We start from the raw sequence: 18,817 nt of genomic DNA, 5'->3' as shown, positions 1-18,817 counted from the left end.
GTTCATTCGATTTGACATGTCATCATTGCTCTCCTTTTTTTATTTTTATTTTTATATATATATATATATATATATATATATATTTTTTTTTTTTGTATGTGGGTGAGTATGTGTATGTGCGTGCGTGCATGCGAGTGTGTGTGTATTCATTAGTTCACCTAAAACCTATTAAAAAAAATCCCATACTAATAATATAATATAATAATAAATTGCCAAATGCAGAAACATCAATGTAAGTTATCACGATGTGGTGGCGCTCGCTAACAGGCAGAATTAAGTAACCAGAATTAGGTTAAAAAATTTTATATACGTAGACCATGTTTCTATAAATTTTGATATTTGGTTTTTGGTAGCGACTATTTTTTCAACAAAAGCAAAGTTATCGGAGACTTTGAAACATTCTACAGAGAAGATGTTCATCCGTATGCATTGAGAGTGCAAATAATGTTTGCTTAAAAGCTACCACTGGCTAATTTAAACATTTCCCCCCATAAAGATGAAATTGTATTTCACTCATAGAGACTACTTCATCACCAAAACGCTTATATTTAGTCAATTCTTTTGTGAAAGTATGCTACATTGTAAAACACAAATCCCGACACAGCAGCATCAATAAATACTTAGCCAAACGAATAGCACTGGTAACGTAGCTAATGCTAATCTATGCTAACACTGCTGCTGCACTTGACATTATCGTGCTAATTTATGACTTTACGTCCCGTTTAAATATGCAGTGAGATTTTATACTGACCGAACAACAAATCTTTTATGCCCTAAGACTTTTGTAAAATATTGAATATGTATACAATTACTAGTTTAAAATGCGCAATGTTTTTCTTCAATTTTTCTAAAGTGTTCAGAATTGTTTTGTTTTGTTTTTAATCAAAAGTATTGGAATTAGTATCCTTATAGTAATTATTTGAACTAATAAAATTAAAAATAATTTGAAGTGAGCTATTTCACTTCATTTTACTGATGTTTTCAATTTTTGCCATTTTTAAAAAAAATTTCAGTACCGGTATCGAGGTACTTTAAGCAGGTATAGTACCGAAGTCAAAATCTTGCGATCGTGCCAAAATGACTATCTACTGTTAAACCGTATTAGACGAGCCCAATAGTGTTCTACAAGTTACTTGTAACCAGTTTGTACGTATGCATGTAGTATTAGATGCTGCTGTGGTAAACCTACATAATTGAACGTGCAGTAATTCAATGTCTTCAAACATACTATACATAGAAATTTCCCTCTTTTTAGTAACCATAACACGCCTTTCCAAAATGACAATGCTGCCTTATCCGGTGACTGCCCTCAGGAATGTTTCCTTTGTCTTTCTATTATTCAGCCTGTGTCACTAATCAACATTTCCATGTAGTAAGATGTTTAGAGCTCTTCCTGGTACAATAATACATTCTATTGAAAAGCTGTTTACATAAATTGACTCGGTAGTCCTAATCACAAAAAAGGGCTGTTTGTTTAGAGGGTGGCCTATTGTTTTTATCTTTCTGCACAGAATGGGGGGAAAAGATGGCGTCGTGGCTCATCAGCCTCAGATGTGGTTTGTCTTGCAGTGAGAAATAAGAATTTGCTCTCTTTGTGTTTCGGAACCATTTTTGTTTTCTTTCAAATGAACTGAGTGGGTAATTTTAAAGAATTAGTGGAAAAATGTGGAAAAGTGACGTTTGTGACGTGTGTTTCTCAGCATCATGTTGCTTTTGTGACCTTTTGTCCACACGCCAAAGCTATTCAAACGTGTGACAGCGTCAAAAGAGGCGTGTCCCAGTAGTAAATTTTTTCTTGGGGCTGAGTCGCCTCGAAATAAACCAATTGATGAACTTAGCTTTCCTTTGAAGCGCTGCCTGTGAAACTGATTTAATGCTTCTGGGGCGGCGCACCATTCAGCACGCACGGGCCCCGCAGACCCACCTTGTCACTGCGGTGTCACACATGCCTGAGATAACTCGATTGGGTCCGATCCGGCATGTGCGCGGGTCGGAAAATTCCCCAACAGCCGCGTACGGGAGCATCCGGCGCATTGCTCCCTCATTAAGGCTGTTTTTGACAGTCTGAACTTGGCTTTCATGTCGGAACTTTGACTCACAAGGCCGGCCGTTTGTCTTGGCGCTGTGTTTGCAGCGTGGTTGCCGAGCAACAGCCATAGCCGAGGCACAGAGTTAGGTTGATGACCACATGAGAAATATTTCACAGCCACCCAAATAGTTGGACTTGTAAAGCATTCATGATGCACGGGTTCCTGAAAGTGCAAAAATGGTGCCATTACATAATTCATACACAATTCTTAGTTCAAGGTTTTTGTAAACATCTACATTTGATCCTTCCTGAAAAGACATTTGAGCAGTATGGCCAACAGAGGGGCAATATCATGAAGTGATCAATTGAATAAAGATTTTTGTGAATGTTTTGGTGATTGTTGTTCTTCTACTTTCTTTTGACAGTTGTCTCGCTGTTTGAGTCTCAATTTTGCTATTCACTGTGTTTTAATGAGGCGCAAAATGCCAATTTTGACCCGAAACAGCTTTTTTCGAACCATGCTTTCCAATAGAACAGTTCACAGATATAATACAGGATCTGTTCATGACCCTCCATCTACCAGGAAGTAGCTTGCTAAATTAAATTTAGCAGAATTTTCTTGATGGAATATGGTGTAAATGAACTGTCAATTGTCCACTAATTGATTCATTGTTGTTTTTAGTGCTGTCACTATCAAATATTTTTTAGAATTGATTATTCTATCGATTATTCAATCAATTAATCGAATAATCCAATTAATTTTAATTTTGATTACTGTTTGTTAACCAGTGATTGGTGTTTATTTCGTACTTTGTATTCCTATAGCGATTTTAAAAAATGGGGGATTTATATTTTACTACGGGTGGGAATCTTTGACTGTCTCACAATTCGATTCGATTTTTTTGGCTCTTTGATTCGATTCAGAATTGATTTGAAATTTGCGATTCAGAATCGATTATCAATTATTCCCCCCAAAAAAAGATTTCTGCTCGTCATGATCTACTCCAGTCTGACTCGCTAACGTTAATTAGCTCGCTACTCGCTGCACTTTTATCACTCAAAAGAACGGCTATTCATACAAAACGCTTCAGGAATGTATATAGAGAAGCATGTTAACATTAATCACCAGCATATGCTCTTCCTACTCTGCAAAAAAAAAAACTTTTATTGGAATAACTTGATGGTGACTTTTTCCTTCTACTCTAATGTTGCTACAACTTAAGTGTATCAGAACGCGCGGAACCAACACTGCCCCTAAGTGGCCAAATCGTGTACAACATGAACAGCGCTCACAATAAAGGCACACACGAACAAGGGCAAGACAGTATAAAATAATTTAAATAAAATCCAAAATAGAATACATTTTTGAGCACAACCCTATATTGTACCATGTTACCAGTTTGGACATTGTTTTCCAAAGTAAAAACAGACGTTTGAAAATGTCTTATTTTGAGAATACAATCTGTCTTCTTTCAAGAAGAACTACAGAAATCAGTGAACAATTGGGATTTGGACAATTTTAAATGAAAAAAATGTCTCCAACGATTACTCGATTATTAAAATAGTTGCCAATTAATTTGATAATCGATTACTTGTCGATTAGTCAATTAATTTTGACAGCTCTAGTTATTTTTAATCGCTCTTATTTCTATCATGGGATAGAAAAAAATCTCTCTAGAAACTCTGAACTCCTTTTTGAATGCCGGTGTCATACCGAATAAATGAATGCTGCCCAAGGGAGTGGGGTCATCGCTGAGGTCTGTTGGAATGTAACTCAACTTCTCATAGCTCACATGTAGTAGTTCGTCCTTGGTTTACAACCGCGTTGCAACTGAATAAACAGCACCGTTGCTGGTTGCTTAATTGACCACATTGTTACTGGTGAATTAATCAATTGCTATTTCCAGCCTCACTAATACGCAACAAAAATATGAACAACCAAATTTTTTTGTGTGAAATTATTTCACTTTTATTGAGCCTTGTGCTTATATATGGTCATTATATCGAAGCCAGAATGAAATGGTAGCCCAAAATGTTTCAGTATTTGTCTAATTCATGGAATCTTCTTAAACAAACCCACACAAAACGGCTCCGTATTTTCCTGTGCGTCTGTGCAGCAGATTGACCTCTTGCTTTGAGTGGGCGGGGGGGGGGGGTGTGGGGCAGCCGGCTTGATTCGTTCTAAACATACGAGGGGAATATTTGAAATGTTAGCCCTCACTGCAGAGGAGCACGTTGCGCTGTAACCCAAAACTAACACACACAGAGTGGGCGAGAGATCCCAACGTTGTGCTTGGCTCTGAAACGCTTATGAATTGTAATTGTCTGAAACATGTTGACAGGCGAGCAGGGGAACGAGTCTTATGTGTGGTTAAATTGAGGTTAAATGGTTTGGAGGGCTGGACTTTTTTAGCAATCAGGCGGAATTTGAATCTCCGGGGTGGGTGTATGAGTGATACTGTTCCTGTGTGTGTGAGACTGTACGTGGTCCATTTGAGCATCAGGATTATGTCATCAGACTGAAATTGCAAATTTGGAGCTTCCACATCTGCACTTGTGAGTGGATGATACATACTGTAATCGCGTTTGTTTGTTTCCTGCTGGGCTAGAAGAGGACATTTTTTGACAACATAATGACCCAGTGGCCTTAATCCTGCTCCATATCCACGTGGGGGTGGGGGGGGGGTGTAATTCTGCTGCTGGCACTCCCACTCTTCATAACTTCTTTTGGGGAGCATATCTGACAATGGAGGCTGTAGAAAGACATCAAAAGGCGTTCACACCAGCCCTAGAAAGAATTTTATAAATAACCTTCATCAGTCTCGGGGGAGGTATTTTCTACTTGAGATCTAAAGATGTGCTCGATAAGATCACCTTGACATTAGGACCTTTTGGGACGTGGGGGGGTTGGGTGGATTATAACTGTATTTTGTCTGTGGGCCATGTTGATAGATTTTCCGGATGTCTTATCAACGGATGGCTGGAAGGCTACGAGCCACAATGAAGCGCACAGAACCAGCAGCCGGGGCCCGTGTGTGCTGAACCGCTAACATAAGCCCTCCAACCTCAACATGTCATACACGCTAAATTTTAATCAAATTGCCTGGAGGCTGCGCCATCCGAGCTTTGTGACCGATTCGGCACGCTGGAACGCCGTGAATACACTTCACTTAGCATTTAGGCTGGTTGATTTCATGCCAAATTCAAATCGGTTGAATGCTGCATTAGCACTATTTTTAACAGTGATAAAAAGGATCACGTTTTAATTTACGTACATGCAGAAAATACAATGAAAATTGATTTTTCGCATGAAGGTATGACATTGTAAAGAAAGAGGCAGATTTCTGGTGAGATTAAAAGATTTATGTCGTCGGCTCTTAAAGTGATAGAGGCAGTTGGGATGAACAACATCACTTTGATTTTGAATAACGTGAAAGTCATGAATGAAGTCTGCGTTTGTCTTCAGCGAGGAAGTAATCGTGTAATTAAGATCTATTTAAAGCCATTTGGATATAATTCGCTCCATTGTCTTGCTCGGCATTCCCGACATTCCAGATGTGGTTTTGAATACTGTACAGACAAAAGCCAGGGAGTTACACTGACTGTACACATCTTTTCTGGTTATACATCCGCCCTGGGTCTCTATAGTTGTGGGTTTGTTTACTGGCATTGGATTCAATGTTGTTTGTTTACCTCATGGAGATTTATTTTCATGGCACACGTCTTATTTAGTCCACATTGTTTGTGTTAAATGGTAGCATACCTGTCCATCAATGTTGTTTGTTTACCTCATGGAGATTTCTTGCATGGCACACGTCTTATTTAGTCCACATTGTTTGTGTTAAATGGTAGCATACCTGTCCATCAGTCTAGCTAGCTACTTAGCTAGCTAGCTAGACTGATGGACTGGGGATTGATAGATGATAGCTAGCTAGCTAGCTAGCTATCATCTATCAATGACTGCAGTTTTAAATTTAATCTACAAAAAAAGTTTTGTAGATTAAACTTTTTATAGTTTTGTGTGTGGCACCGTTTTGTAGATGTGGAAATGTTAGCGATGCTTTCAAGAGATATGAGTGGCCCTCAGGTGTAGTGTTTCCTGTATTGTTAAAGCAGCCTGGCTAATACAGTTTGTATTAGTTACTGTGTGAAGATGACAACATCCTCTGCCTTTCTTTTTTATTTTTTTATTTATTTTTTTCTGGAAAGCTCAGTATTGTTCATTCGGTAAATTTACCGATTTGACATGTCATCGTCATTGCTCTCCTTTTTATTTTTTATTTTTTATATTATATATCCTCTGCCTTTCTGCCAGCAGACACTTATTGGAGGGATCTGATGATCAGTGCAGGATTAAACAAATGTAAAAGTAAAGGGACAGAAGTATTATGACACCCCTCCATGTGAATCAGTCAATTGTTGGACCTGGTAAAGTGAAAATAAATGTTGTATAAATTTTATTTGACACACACAGAGAAGTCAAATGAATCCACTTAAAGCCTCCGATGGTTGAAATATATACTGTACGTGACAACGAGGCGCTCTAAGTGGCCACACCAAGGTACAATCTGGAGAGATGATGCATTTTGGGGATATAGGCATAGGTAAAGGCTAGGCTAGGCTAGGTAAATGCACTTTGCAATTGCACCAGATAACAGTTGATGCGAATGAAGATGCTCAAGTTCCTATGTGGGCGGGGGGGTTTGAGTCAGGCCAGGGTCCCAAGTGCTTGAGACACGCCCCAAAAATTCAGGAAAACCAAAATGGTGAAAAGCACTGAAACGCTATATCTCCACATATCAAGTCTTTTCACGTTTTCAGCATTTACGTTCAAACATGTATAATGAATTTAGAAACTTAGAAAAAGTGTAGGGCCCTGAACTCAACCTCTTTAAAAAAACAAAACAGATCTGATATGAACTAGAACGGAAGACTGTGAGCACTGAGCATAGCCAGGCCCCGTTTCGGGACATCCAACATCAGTGACATCTAACCACACAAATGTTCCTCTGGATAAATGGACATAAAATTCCCACAGAATTACTCTTGCAACATCTGTAGAACTTATCCCAAAAGAATGAAAGCTGTTATATTTAATGATGGCTTAATGGCCAGTTGTCCTAACAGTGTTATTTTTGATTAAATTCATTACGCTGCAGCATATTTGTATATATGACTGTAGTGGGCATTTGGGCCTGTTTTTCATCTTTGGGGAATTCCCTCTCCAGATAAGAGTGCAAACCTTTTGTCCGTAGTTCCGGCATCTGGCTATGCTATGAGTGCAGCTAGCCCCGACCTGGCCTCTCTGTTAAGTCCACAGGCAGAAGATCTCTTTACTCAACAGAGTCAGTCGGACATTGAATGCTAAAGCTCTTCCCTCGCTTACGCTCCACCGGCCCAATCATGAACCCAATGATAGCAATGACCAGCACCAGGAATTGCTTGGAAGTAAACAGAAGGAGATTCAAAACAAATTCTGATTTAGTTTATTCACATGGATGCTTCTGGGAGAACTCCAGCAATATTTAACTAATAATTTGTATGTTTTTATTAAATGTAAGCTTTGCTAACTGCTCTTTTTGTGTGTTTCCCGCCGGCTCCCCACCTTGGAATCCTACTCTGTGATGGATTTTGCATGTCATTCAGCAGGAAGCAATCTAAGGTATGTACCCTACGCCTCAACCGTCTATGTTGTTATAACGACTCCGAGCCATCAACAGAGCCGATGTGCAGCGTCAACACAAACCATTTAAGTGTAAGCATTTGAAAATCATCCAGTCGCCGACGCCGAAGACGGTTTCCTTGAGGATGTGAGAAGCATCCTGCACATCTCTGCGCACAATGGCAGTGATTGAGGGCGTTTTTAGTCTTTGGGTTGGTCAGCAGGAGCTGGATAGATGTCCGTGTGAATGTGTCAGAGCTCTAAGATGTGCTGAGCACCCACAAAGGCGCTACAAAGAGAGCAGGATGAGCGCGGACACTGGGCCAGTGTGTGTGCGCACATTCAAAGCTGCATTGTTGCGAGCGCACCCCCAACTCTTCCCCTTGACGACACACTGGTGACCGATTCGGGGATGGTTCATACACCGGGGACCGTGCTTTGTGTCGAGTACACTCGTTGACCGGGTCCTGGGGAATTGGGTCTCTTGGGCCTGTAACCTGAATTTACCCTGTGGCTAGACTAGCACGTGTCTGCTAGCTTCACTCGTAGCATTTCAAAACACAGGTTGTAGTCCTGTTTATCATCGATCAACTTCCGCATCATTATTGAACAGTGCTAATGATAATTATTTATTCTGACGGCATGATAACAGCTCTAGAATGTGTTATTTTGAAATGTTTGGTTAAATATTTCCCCAATTGAATACACTCCAAAGGTACATAAGCACATGACACGTAAAAAGAAAAACTTTTTTTTATTTTTATGAAATTGAAATGTACAACAGAAAACGAGCGGAAACCAAACAATGTTAGCCCTGCTAGATAGCAAGTTATCTGCCTCAGTATGTCACTTCCAGGGATTATCTTTTCTTCTGCTATCTCAATTTGATAATAAAATAAGATGTAGACAAAATATTAATGAAAGGTGAGATGAATTTTGTTATTATCTCGGTGGAGGGAAAATGGTGAATTAGCCTTGAATTCAGGCCTGGAGTAGCAGACAGAAGCCTTTAGCAGGACCTGGTAACACTTGGCACACGTTAATACTGATTAGCAAATGACAGGATTTTAGGCCAAACACTAAAATGCTTATCAAACAGTTATAGCCGAAACAGCAATTTTTGCTGTTTTTGAATCTGGTCAAACCAAAGGCACAAGGTAGATCTGATGATGAGATTTTTGCTAGCTTTAGAATCATTAGCTATAAAGCGGCAAGATGAATATTTTCAGACAGAAACGCCAGTTTTTCAATGGAATTACTTATACAGTATTATTAGTACTATTATTTCCATTTCGTTGTTAAGTTGACAGGATAAGAAATGGTTGCTTTGTTGTTGTTAGCCTTAGGCTGGTTAGCAAACAGCTTTCTATTTTTGCCTTGGTTAGCATCTTCCAACCTTTCAGCAGGTATTTTTCTTGCTCTGTTTGCTTTTCTTTAGTCTGTATTGGTTTGATTTGACCCCTGACTGAAATGCTATTGTTGGTTCACTCAGTTGTTTTTGGGCTGAACGCTCTTTCACCGCACACTGTGCCACTTTGATTACGTCTGATTGCAATTTCAAAAAACAGGTAGCAGAAGTGAAGTGAGACTTAAAAATGGTCTATTGTCCAATCAAGAATGTTTTTTTTTTTTAGGAGTCACACACTCTCTTAGTCTGTTGGAGCAAGACAGTCCAGAGGAGACTGCTCGGCCGTAGCTAGCAAAGCAGCTCTAATTGAGAATGATGGCACTTTTTGTTCCTTTCAAAGGCACCAACTCACTTGACTGAAGTCACAAGAAGAGGTTTTGTTTTCAAAGCATTCACCGACTGCTCGCTAAGCTTCTCATGCTGACTGTGCAAAAGCAGAAGCTTCCTAGCCAATAGCCCCTATCGTGATTAGCAAGGAGCCGGATCAGAGCTGTGCTTTGGCAGCAATTTGCAACGGTGCTCGGATTCAAACAGCAGCATAATCTTTTTATCTGATCTGATTTCATTCTGACTGATGAGCTATTTGAATATTGAGTCAGCTGTGTTTACTTGTCAAGCTATAATAAATTGACACTATTTTAGGGGTCTTTAGGGTCAAATTAAGTCAAGTTGAAGTGAAGTGAAATTAGGAAAAGATGCTCAACATATATCATGTACAGTAACAGGCGCTGTTTTCTCGTGAGGCGTGTGCTAACAACCCCCCCCCCCCCCCCCCCCCCCCGAGGGCATGTCACTGGTCCACAGCTCATGCAGGTGCCTCCGGGATACAAAGCAAAAGGGTCTCTTCTACTCAATTCTGTGTTGTGAAACCCAGCACTGAGGGCTGTGAGCCAGCATGCACCGCCGGGAAGCGCTCCGGCCCCGTTTCCTTGGAGACAAGGGTCACTGAGTGCTGGAATTTCTTGGGGGAGCGCTGACCCTGATTTATGAATTCATTTAGCCGCAGCCGCTATAACAAAACCGCTAACAGTGGATTTGTACAGACCGTCTTAATGAGCATTACTTTGAACAATATGCTCAGTTAGGCTGCATCTTACTCTTGCAGACATGCGCTATCCTGCTGATTCACTTGCATGGCATGGCAAAATAAGCCTGATTTTGTGTCTTGTATGGAAGCAGGATCAGGTTGTGTTGTTGGACTCTACATGCTTTGACAGGTGTTGTGATCCCTTTGCTGTCTTCTGTGCAGGTGTTCGCCTTTGACCACTGTTTCTGGTCTATGGATGAGTCCAACGTTCCCAAATATGCCGGTGAGTCACACGTCATTTGAGTGCTCCAAACATCATTATATAACTCTGAAGTTCTGATTGAATGCGCACACTTAACTATAAAACAGGCAATTTCACATTACAACTAGAAAAATAAAATTAGCCCATCAAACAAAAACATCTCAGCTATAAAAAAATAAATAAAAAATAGTAGGCCTAATCAAAAGTCTCCTACTTGGGTTCAACAGCAAATTATATTATACCTTCAGTATGTCCTAAAATAATTTAATTTTTTTTTTTTTTGTATTTATTTATTTTTTTAATATACAGTATATGCAGCCATTTGATTTCTCCCTGCCAAAAAGGTTAATGCTAATAATGATAAAGTTTTTATTTAATGCAATAGAACATTACTATACATATAATGATTGAAAACAATTGCAAATAAAGAACATTTGTAATGTTTGATTATTTAAATTTATTGTATTTTGAATGAAAAAATGTGAGTCCATTGCCCACAAAGAGTACATTAAAGGGCTAAGTGTGGTATATTAAAAAAATAAATAAAAATTGCATAATTTAAGAGAATTGAAAATAAAACCATTGATGTTCATCTGAATCATTTAACACATTTGCTCCCAAAAATGTATAAATATGTTTAATTTTAAATATTGCCTTGCTCCCAAAGACGTATTTAGAAGTTTTTTAGTTTTTTTAATGCTTGAACATACAGAAGGCTTTTATGCAGCCTCTGAACTGAAGAGAATGCTTGAAGAAATTTAAATTATTACAAAAACGGCCAGCAGATGGCAGCAGAGCATAAGAGGTCAACCAGAGCCATGTTGCAACAACCTCTTTTCCCCACTGTTTTCAACAGATTTGTAAATAATGATGAAAATCGCTGCAAAACGGAAACAGATACAAATATACTCTAATCTTTCTTTTGGTATGTTCCATGATTTTATAGGAATAGAACACAATATTCTGTGGGCCTTGCAAAATAAGTCAAAATCCAGTAAAACAGCCGGGAGCGAAGAGGGTTGCTTCGGTGAAAATGGCTGGGAATTAATGAGTTAGGCTTGAAAAAAAAGGGAATTTTTGAAAATGGTCCATTGTATGTAAAGAGTAGATTTAAGGGGTTAAATAATAATAAAAAAATATTGCAATTTTAAGAGAAGTGAAAACCGTAACAAACAACAATAAAGACAACCTCCTCGACAGATGTAGCAATGTGAAAGTGTCTCTTTTTGCGCCCGTGTATTAATCTTTTGGTGCTATAGTCCATGTTGCTCGTGCATGTTTAATCAGATAGCTTTAGCATCTCTTCATATCGCTAATGAACCCTTTACACAAAATTTCCACTGATGTAATCACACAAGAAAATTGGTTAATTTGCACAAGCAGAAGCCAGATTTTCACTCGCCAATCGGTTTTGTGATGGAGATGCACTTCAATACAGGGAGAAGACAATCTGACCGCTCAGGGTACCGCCTGAAACAGCAGAGCCAAGGCTTTATTTAGCTTATTAAACAGCTGTTCTATTTAGAAGTAGCTCGACACAAGAAACTGCACGGCACAGCCAAATAGTTTCAACATGACCAGGCAGCTATTGGTCACTTTATTTATGTTTATATTTCTCGTTAATTCCTCTAAATTGCCACATGTGCTTCATGATGCAAACCATAGCATGTGTTTGACACAATGATAATCTATTTAGCATAATCTGCATAGTAACTGATTCTTTGTCTTAAAGGTCAAGAGGTGGTGTTCAAGTGCCTTGGAGAGGGAATACTTGAAAATGCATTCCAAGGATATAATGCCTGCATATTTGCCTATGGACAAACAGGTCATTCCATTTCTGACATTATTTTATACAGAATTGTAGAATTAGAAAATAGAAATAAATTGTCCCTCCACTAAGAATATTTAACAGATTGTTTGTGGACACTGGACAATAATTATTGGATATGTTTCAGCTTAAAGAAAGGATGAGCAAATATTGTAATTGATTTTAATTTGAGTTTATTTTTCAGGGTGTTCACAGAGCTTTTACGTTGTTTACATGGTATGCATATTTATTGACACATTGGAAACCTTTGACCTGAGGTACAGTATGTACTTCACGCAAAAAATCTCAATCTCAAATCTGCATGGGCCAGTATTAGATTCTGACGATATGATAACCATGAGCAAAAAATATTGCAGTATCACAATATTAAAATTACACATCCAAAATGACCTTTTTTGGAATATTTGGGTGTTTACATACCAAACATCGAAGAGGAAACACTTAGTTTCTTAAAAGCAAAAAAATAGTATTCATTTTTTATTATTTCTGTGGAAATTATTTTTAAATTAATGCTTGAGATAAAACAGTTTTAATATTTGTTTTGTATCATGAAAAATAAATTAATTGCATTAAAGGAATAAAAAAATAAAGCAAAACCTGTTTTGAATGTCATTCCCTTTTGGAGGAAAAAATTGATTCAAATGGGAAAATAAATCCGATTTTATTTTAAGGCCATATCGTCCAGTACAAACTTCATGTCAGATGTAAACAATTGAAAGCATTTTTATTGTCTTGATAGGTTCTGGCAAGTCATTTTCCATGATGGGGAACGGGGAGCAGCCAGGTTTGATCCCTCGACTGTGCTGCTCGCTGTTCGAGAGGGTCCACCAAGAGACCAACGACGGCCACACTTTTAAAGTGGAAGTGTCTTACATGGAAATCTACAACGAGAAGGTCCGCGACCTACTGGATCCCAAAGGGTGAGTTTGATGGGTGGTCTCGTGCTTTTCTCTCGTAGTAAACACACACGTGACCCGAATATGCTCGGTGAGCTAATGCTTTGGACTTGCGGTGACACAACACACAGCTGCTCGCACAAACTGGTGTGTCATTTTTCCTGATTCATTCCGACTCCAGCGTGAGCGCTGACCTCGCTGGCTGCTCCCACTTTGGCTGTCGGGGGCTCTGCCTGACTCAGCCAAGTAGGAAGCCTCGGCCACTTCCCACTGTTGATTGCTTTACTAGTTGCCACCGCCACTGCCATTGTTGTGACTTGTCTCACAGATGTGTCTCCATTCAGGATGGATAGACGGATTTTCCCATTGAATGAAGGGGCTTGAGTGGTATTGTCCTTTTTGAAATTGTGTAGGTGTAAAAAGTGCAGGTGTTTGCTACTGTCTGCACCTCAAGGAAAATAAAGGTGATAGATGACTGAACTTCTTTTTTGAGGTAGTTTGAATACTGTATGGCTCAGACCATGTCCATTTTTTAAAATGACTCCAGTTTCCAAAAACATTTATTCCCAATTGGGATGAATGGCTAATGAATTGGTGGCATCATTGATTAATTAACTGCTGAATTGATTGTTGATGAAATTGAGGCAGAATAAAGTGCTGTTGCGTCCGTCTCAACGCGTTTTCACCCTCAAGAAGACATTTCGAAAATATATAAATTCCAATGTCCATTACTGAGCCATGCCAGTGGCATTTAGGGGGAAGAAAATGTCCACAAGAGAACACAGTGGCAGGCAAACAATTGCCATGCCAAAACAACATTTGGCGTAATCACCCTTGAGGTCCTTTTAGCCAATCAGAAGGCTGCAGAAAATATTATATAGGTTTTAATAAAATATTTTTATGCCAAAAGGGAACTCCCATGTTTGGATGCCTCTCCTGAATATCAAACCTAAATATAATTAGTAGCTCACAATGTATCAATGTGATTAAATAAATTCTAATTTAGGGGTGTGAATTGTCTAGTACCTGGCGATTCGATTCGTATCACGATTCATAGGTCACGATTCGATTCGATACCGATTAATCCCGATGCGAATCTATAAATTGATTATTCCGATTTTTTAAACTCAAATTTAGAAAATACTAATCAGTAAACTTGTACATGTACACTGTAAGATTTGTATAAAAATATATTTATTTATCTGAAAATTCAGATTGCAGTCTGTTTAATGTTTGAACAGCACTGAAATAAAATATTAAGGCCTAATATTCCATTAATATAACATTCTTCCATGCTTAATGTGTAAATTCTTACCCTAAGTAAGACGTTTTGTTGAATATTCCCATAAAAAAATTAATGTTTAAAAATCGATTCGAGAATTGCACGCTGTAATATTGCGATATATTACAGAATCTATTTTTTTCTAACACCCCTACTAATGTTTATACATTCATGGGACAAGCTAGTAAAAAAAGTGTTTTCCCAGTTTTACTTAAAAATATATATTTTTTTCATCTACTTTACGTGCTATTTACGTGCAGACCAGGGTTATAATAGCTATAGAATTTTTATTGTATTTTTTTTTTTTACACTTATCGTTTTTCCCAAAATGCTTTGTTTTTGTTCAGTTTTTATTAGATTTAGTATTATTTTTAGTTTGTTGTTTTGTATTTCTTGTGTGCATTTGTGGTAAAAACTCAAATCAATCAAAAATAATCAAATATATGTACCGGTACCATAGATAAGTCCAACTAAATAACCATAACAAAAATAACTTTGGTGCAGACACTAAGCCAAAGTGCATAGAAAAATAGACCTTTTTTGGTCCCAAAAGGGTAACATAAACTCTATCATTCCAAACATATGAGGCTTTGCTAAGAATGTAAACATTGTATTGTGCGTCTCTAAGATCCTCCCCAATGGCTGGATTACAGATGGAATAGCTGCTGAAAATGTAGTGGAAGTGCATGTCAACACAAGAGAGTTTGACCAACTCTGACTGGGGGAAAAAAAAAAACACAGCGGGTTGTAGGTCACTAGAATGGAAAGAGGAAACCTGGTAACTGTTAACCTGAGTAGTGTGTATCCACTGAGTTGGATAGAGTAACTAACTATTGGATTTCTCCTCAACATCTAGCAGGCAGCCTTAAGGGGAATGTTTTTTTTTTTAAGGATATATTTCTTACAAGTCATAGTATTATTGATGGTGTTGCACTTATACACAAAAAAATGAGGCACTCCTGAGGGAAGAATGTGTCCATGTCCAATAGGGAAATCATTATTTCAAACTTATCTGGTGTATTGGCAAGCAGAGCTTTCTTGTTTATGGTTTCCAAAGGCAATCCTTATTAGGCAATAGCTAGCGATTACAAAGTTAATACTATGATGAAAAAACATTGACATTTTAAGCTATTCCTTTTTTTTAATCTCTTTCCATCACAAGGTTTATGTTATATTTTTTTGTGTGTGTGCAATTTCCTGCCCACAGTTTTTGATATGTCAACATATATTTATATGACGATTCTTTCAAGGTTGTTCCCTCTAAGCGGACAACATCTGTATCAGCCAAATCTTGTCAGTTAAGAGACAAATGTGTTTTTAACGTCAGGTGCTAAATGTTAAATCATGTTTCCTCCGGATCTGCTCCAGACTGCGCATCTGGCAACAATTTATTTCAACATTTAAAATCCCATATATACTGAATATTCTGACGCTTACATCGCTTCTCATATGTCATCATATCAAGGTTTATTATTATTGTTATTATGCATGATGTTATTATTTTATTGGATCCAGATGACATGTTGAATCTGGATGGAACGCTCCTTTCCTCCAACATTTAAAAAGTTTTGTTTGGCATGCTTTTATCTACTGTAGATACACAATGGATAAAGAATTACAGTACAGCTAACATCCACTTTTAACAACCTGGTTAAAATCATTTAGTTTTAGCAGGAGGGACAGTTTTATACTGCTTTCCTGATGGTAAGCCAAGAAGCAAATGGCTTCTGTTATACTGAATAGGCGTGGAAAAGTAAAAAAAAAAAAAGTGTGAACTGCGAGCACACATAAGACCGCTAAATGGATTGCATTTTCACTCATGGAGGCAGCACTTCATCACCAAGTCGCCAAATCACACTTTGTCAATAAGTCTGCTGCTCCGTATCTACAGTATACAAACACACACCTTGACAGTAAGGTGGGGCTTTAGGACCCAGATGCGGGAAGGCAGAGCAAGGAGGCCGAGGTGTAGTCCAAGAAAAAAGGTTTTAATTTCTAATCAAAAAAGCTATCTTCAAAGTACAAAATAAATTGAACTAACAAAACATGAATCTAAACATGGCTAAACAACTTAGGCAAATCTAACAGCATGACATGGTTCCTGACAAGGCAAAAAAGGACAGCGTGACGTGGACAAAGCCTTTCAACAACAGCAACAATGAACCGACACAGACAGGGGGGAGACACCCGACTAAATACACCAACACTAATGACATAACAAGACACACCTGGCTGAGGGCACTGATTGGATGACACATGAGGGTAATGGGGAAACAATCATGAATCAGGGTTGACACACACACCACACGAGGAAGGGCAAGTGACCAGAAACGAGAGGAGTCAATTTTCAAACTAAAACAGGAAATGACAAGACAAGGGGAACACACAAGGAAAACAGAAGCTAAACATGACCGGACTAAACAAGACTGAAAATAAACATGACACACCTCAGCTCCTCCCCATGTCACAATCAGTGTTGCCATAGTTACCTTTACTAACTACTTGATTTTAAAATTAACAAAAGTTTGAGTCAAAGTAACTTTATTAGTTACTTTCAGCATACGCCGACAACTCCACTTAATGACAAATAACTGGTTTTGCCAATACTTTATTAAAAGTGCATTTTTAAAAGTAATGTTTAAGGATAACGTTTTTATTAAAAACAAAGCAAAAGAAGCTTATTTGACTTCATTGTAACAATTTGCCCCAAAATATTTTTACAATAGCCTTTCTGTTTGACCATTTATGACTGAAACATGTTTTCATTATTAGATTAACACCTTAGCTGGTCATAATGGAAACTCCTGCAAGCCTTTGAACAATAGTTTTCAGATTGGATTCAGGTTCGAATTTCCCGCCCTCTGTCTGCGGATGTGACATCATATGCGGATTGTGTATGTGAAGAAGGGAAAATCCAGTTTAATTTTTTGACCACAGGTGGCAGTAGCGATTCAAAATTCAATTTTCTGCATTCAGTAGCTTTTAACATAAATACATTTTTTTATTTTTTCGATATATAACACTTTGCCTACACTATGGACTGGAGTGTACAACCAGCCTCATTTTGGTAGTAACGCGTTGATTGTAACGTTATTCAGTAAATCAATGGTCACAACTGTGCAAAATTCAGAAGGGCTTGCTCACATACTTTATCAGGAGCAGACTAATTGAAAAAAATATGTATTTGGTTGTGTATGATCACACTTGATGGGTGGGCAGTGGGCACACAATCCATACAAGCCTTTAAAAAAAAAATCAGTATTTTAGTCTAATGACATGCTTGAGGTGAAATTGATGGTGTCAGCCCTCCAAATTGCTATAAAAGCAATGAGAAAGAGAGAATGAGGAAATTAAATGTGCTCAGTGCCATGAGAGGCATTTACACTCCTTTCACTCACTAGACCTCTTCTTGACCCTCTTTTAAGGAGCCGACAATCTCTGAAGGTTCGTGAACACAAAGTCCTGGGCCCTTACGTGGATGGTTTGTCTCAGCTGGCCGTGACCAACTTTGAGGTATGACTTTCAAACGCTAGGCTACCTTTCACGTCGTAACCACTGAACGGAATTCACTCGAATTTCACAAATGCAAAGAAATCATTTATAGTGCTTAGTTGTTCCAGCCAAAATAGCACTGAGCTTAACAATGTGGTTTTAATCCTCATGAGCTCCTAATGACACATATTATGTGAATGTGGAATGCGCTCGTGTGGTTTTGGGTGGATTGTATGCCAAGCATTGGCGGGGCTTCCCTTAGTTAAGTTTAAACATCTCCACCCTATTTCTGTGCAGCATGTTTGCCTGATATTAATGCACTGACTTTCCCAGAGATTCGTCTCGCTTCCTGTCGTGACCCATCAGAACTCCCTGTGAACATTGGCTACCTTTTATTGTTCTCAAAAGGATCTGTTTGCACATTTCCCCCCAAATCCACTGAAATCTGCTCCAAGTGTTCAAACTAGAAATGTATCAATGTTGCCAGTATTGCTCCAGTAACGAAGGGTGCGCAATTTATAACGTACATCCTATCAATTTCAAATATTAAACTCCTTTAGTATGAACAGCAAACCATCATTTATGAATGGTGCTTTAATACATATAAATTCTTAAGTGCAGCCTGTTTACCAATTTGTATCTCTTGTTTGTCTTCCTTGACTCCAGGACATTGAGGTGCTCATGTCGGAGGGGAACAAATCCCGCACAGTGGCAGCCACCAACATGAACGAGGAGAGCAGCCGATCTCACGCTGTCTTTAGTATTATTGTCACACAAACGCTCTACGATCTACGATCTGGGGTGGGTCTTTTTGACTCTGTAATTAGGACACAAAGTGTTCGTCTATGGAGGACCAAAAATAAATAAATAAATAAATAAATGAATTTTCAAAAGGGGAAATAATAATGGATATAAAAATGTAATTCAAATA

At 38.4% G+C, this 18,817-nt stretch overlaps 1 protein-coding gene across 4 annotated transcripts in view; it reads left to right on the top strand.

Moving 5' to 3' along the window:
• Positions 1-18,817, top strand: part of kif13a (kinesin family member 13A) — a 45,677-nt gene that overhangs the window by 4,517 nt on the left and 22,343 nt on the right. For all 4 annotated transcript variants that reach the window (XM_077576115.1, XM_077576117.1, XM_077576116.1 and 1 more), the window contains exons 3-8: positions 7,676-7,691; positions 10,349-10,409; positions 12,121-12,213; positions 12,956-13,136; positions 17,820-17,907; positions 18,553-18,687. In XM_077576115.1, coding sequence (XP_077432241.1) covers positions 7,676-7,691; positions 10,349-10,409; positions 12,121-12,213; positions 12,956-13,136; positions 17,820-17,907; positions 18,553-18,687 — 574 coding nt within the window. The remainder of the gene's footprint in view (positions 1-7,675; positions 7,692-10,348; positions 10,410-12,120; positions 12,214-12,955; positions 13,137-17,819; positions 17,908-18,552; positions 18,688-18,817) is intronic.

The sequence above is a fragment of the Vanacampus margaritifer genome, chromosome 9 (genome assembly GCF_051991255.1).
Source record: "Vanacampus margaritifer isolate UIUO_Vmar chromosome 9, RoL_Vmar_1.0, whole genome shotgun sequence".
In the NCBI taxonomy this organism is placed as follows: Eukaryota; Metazoa; Chordata; class Actinopteri; order Syngnathiformes; family Syngnathidae; genus Vanacampus; species Vanacampus margaritifer.
The sequence above is the reverse complement of the archived record's forward strand: the minus strand, read 5'-3'. Positions and strand labels throughout refer to the sequence as shown.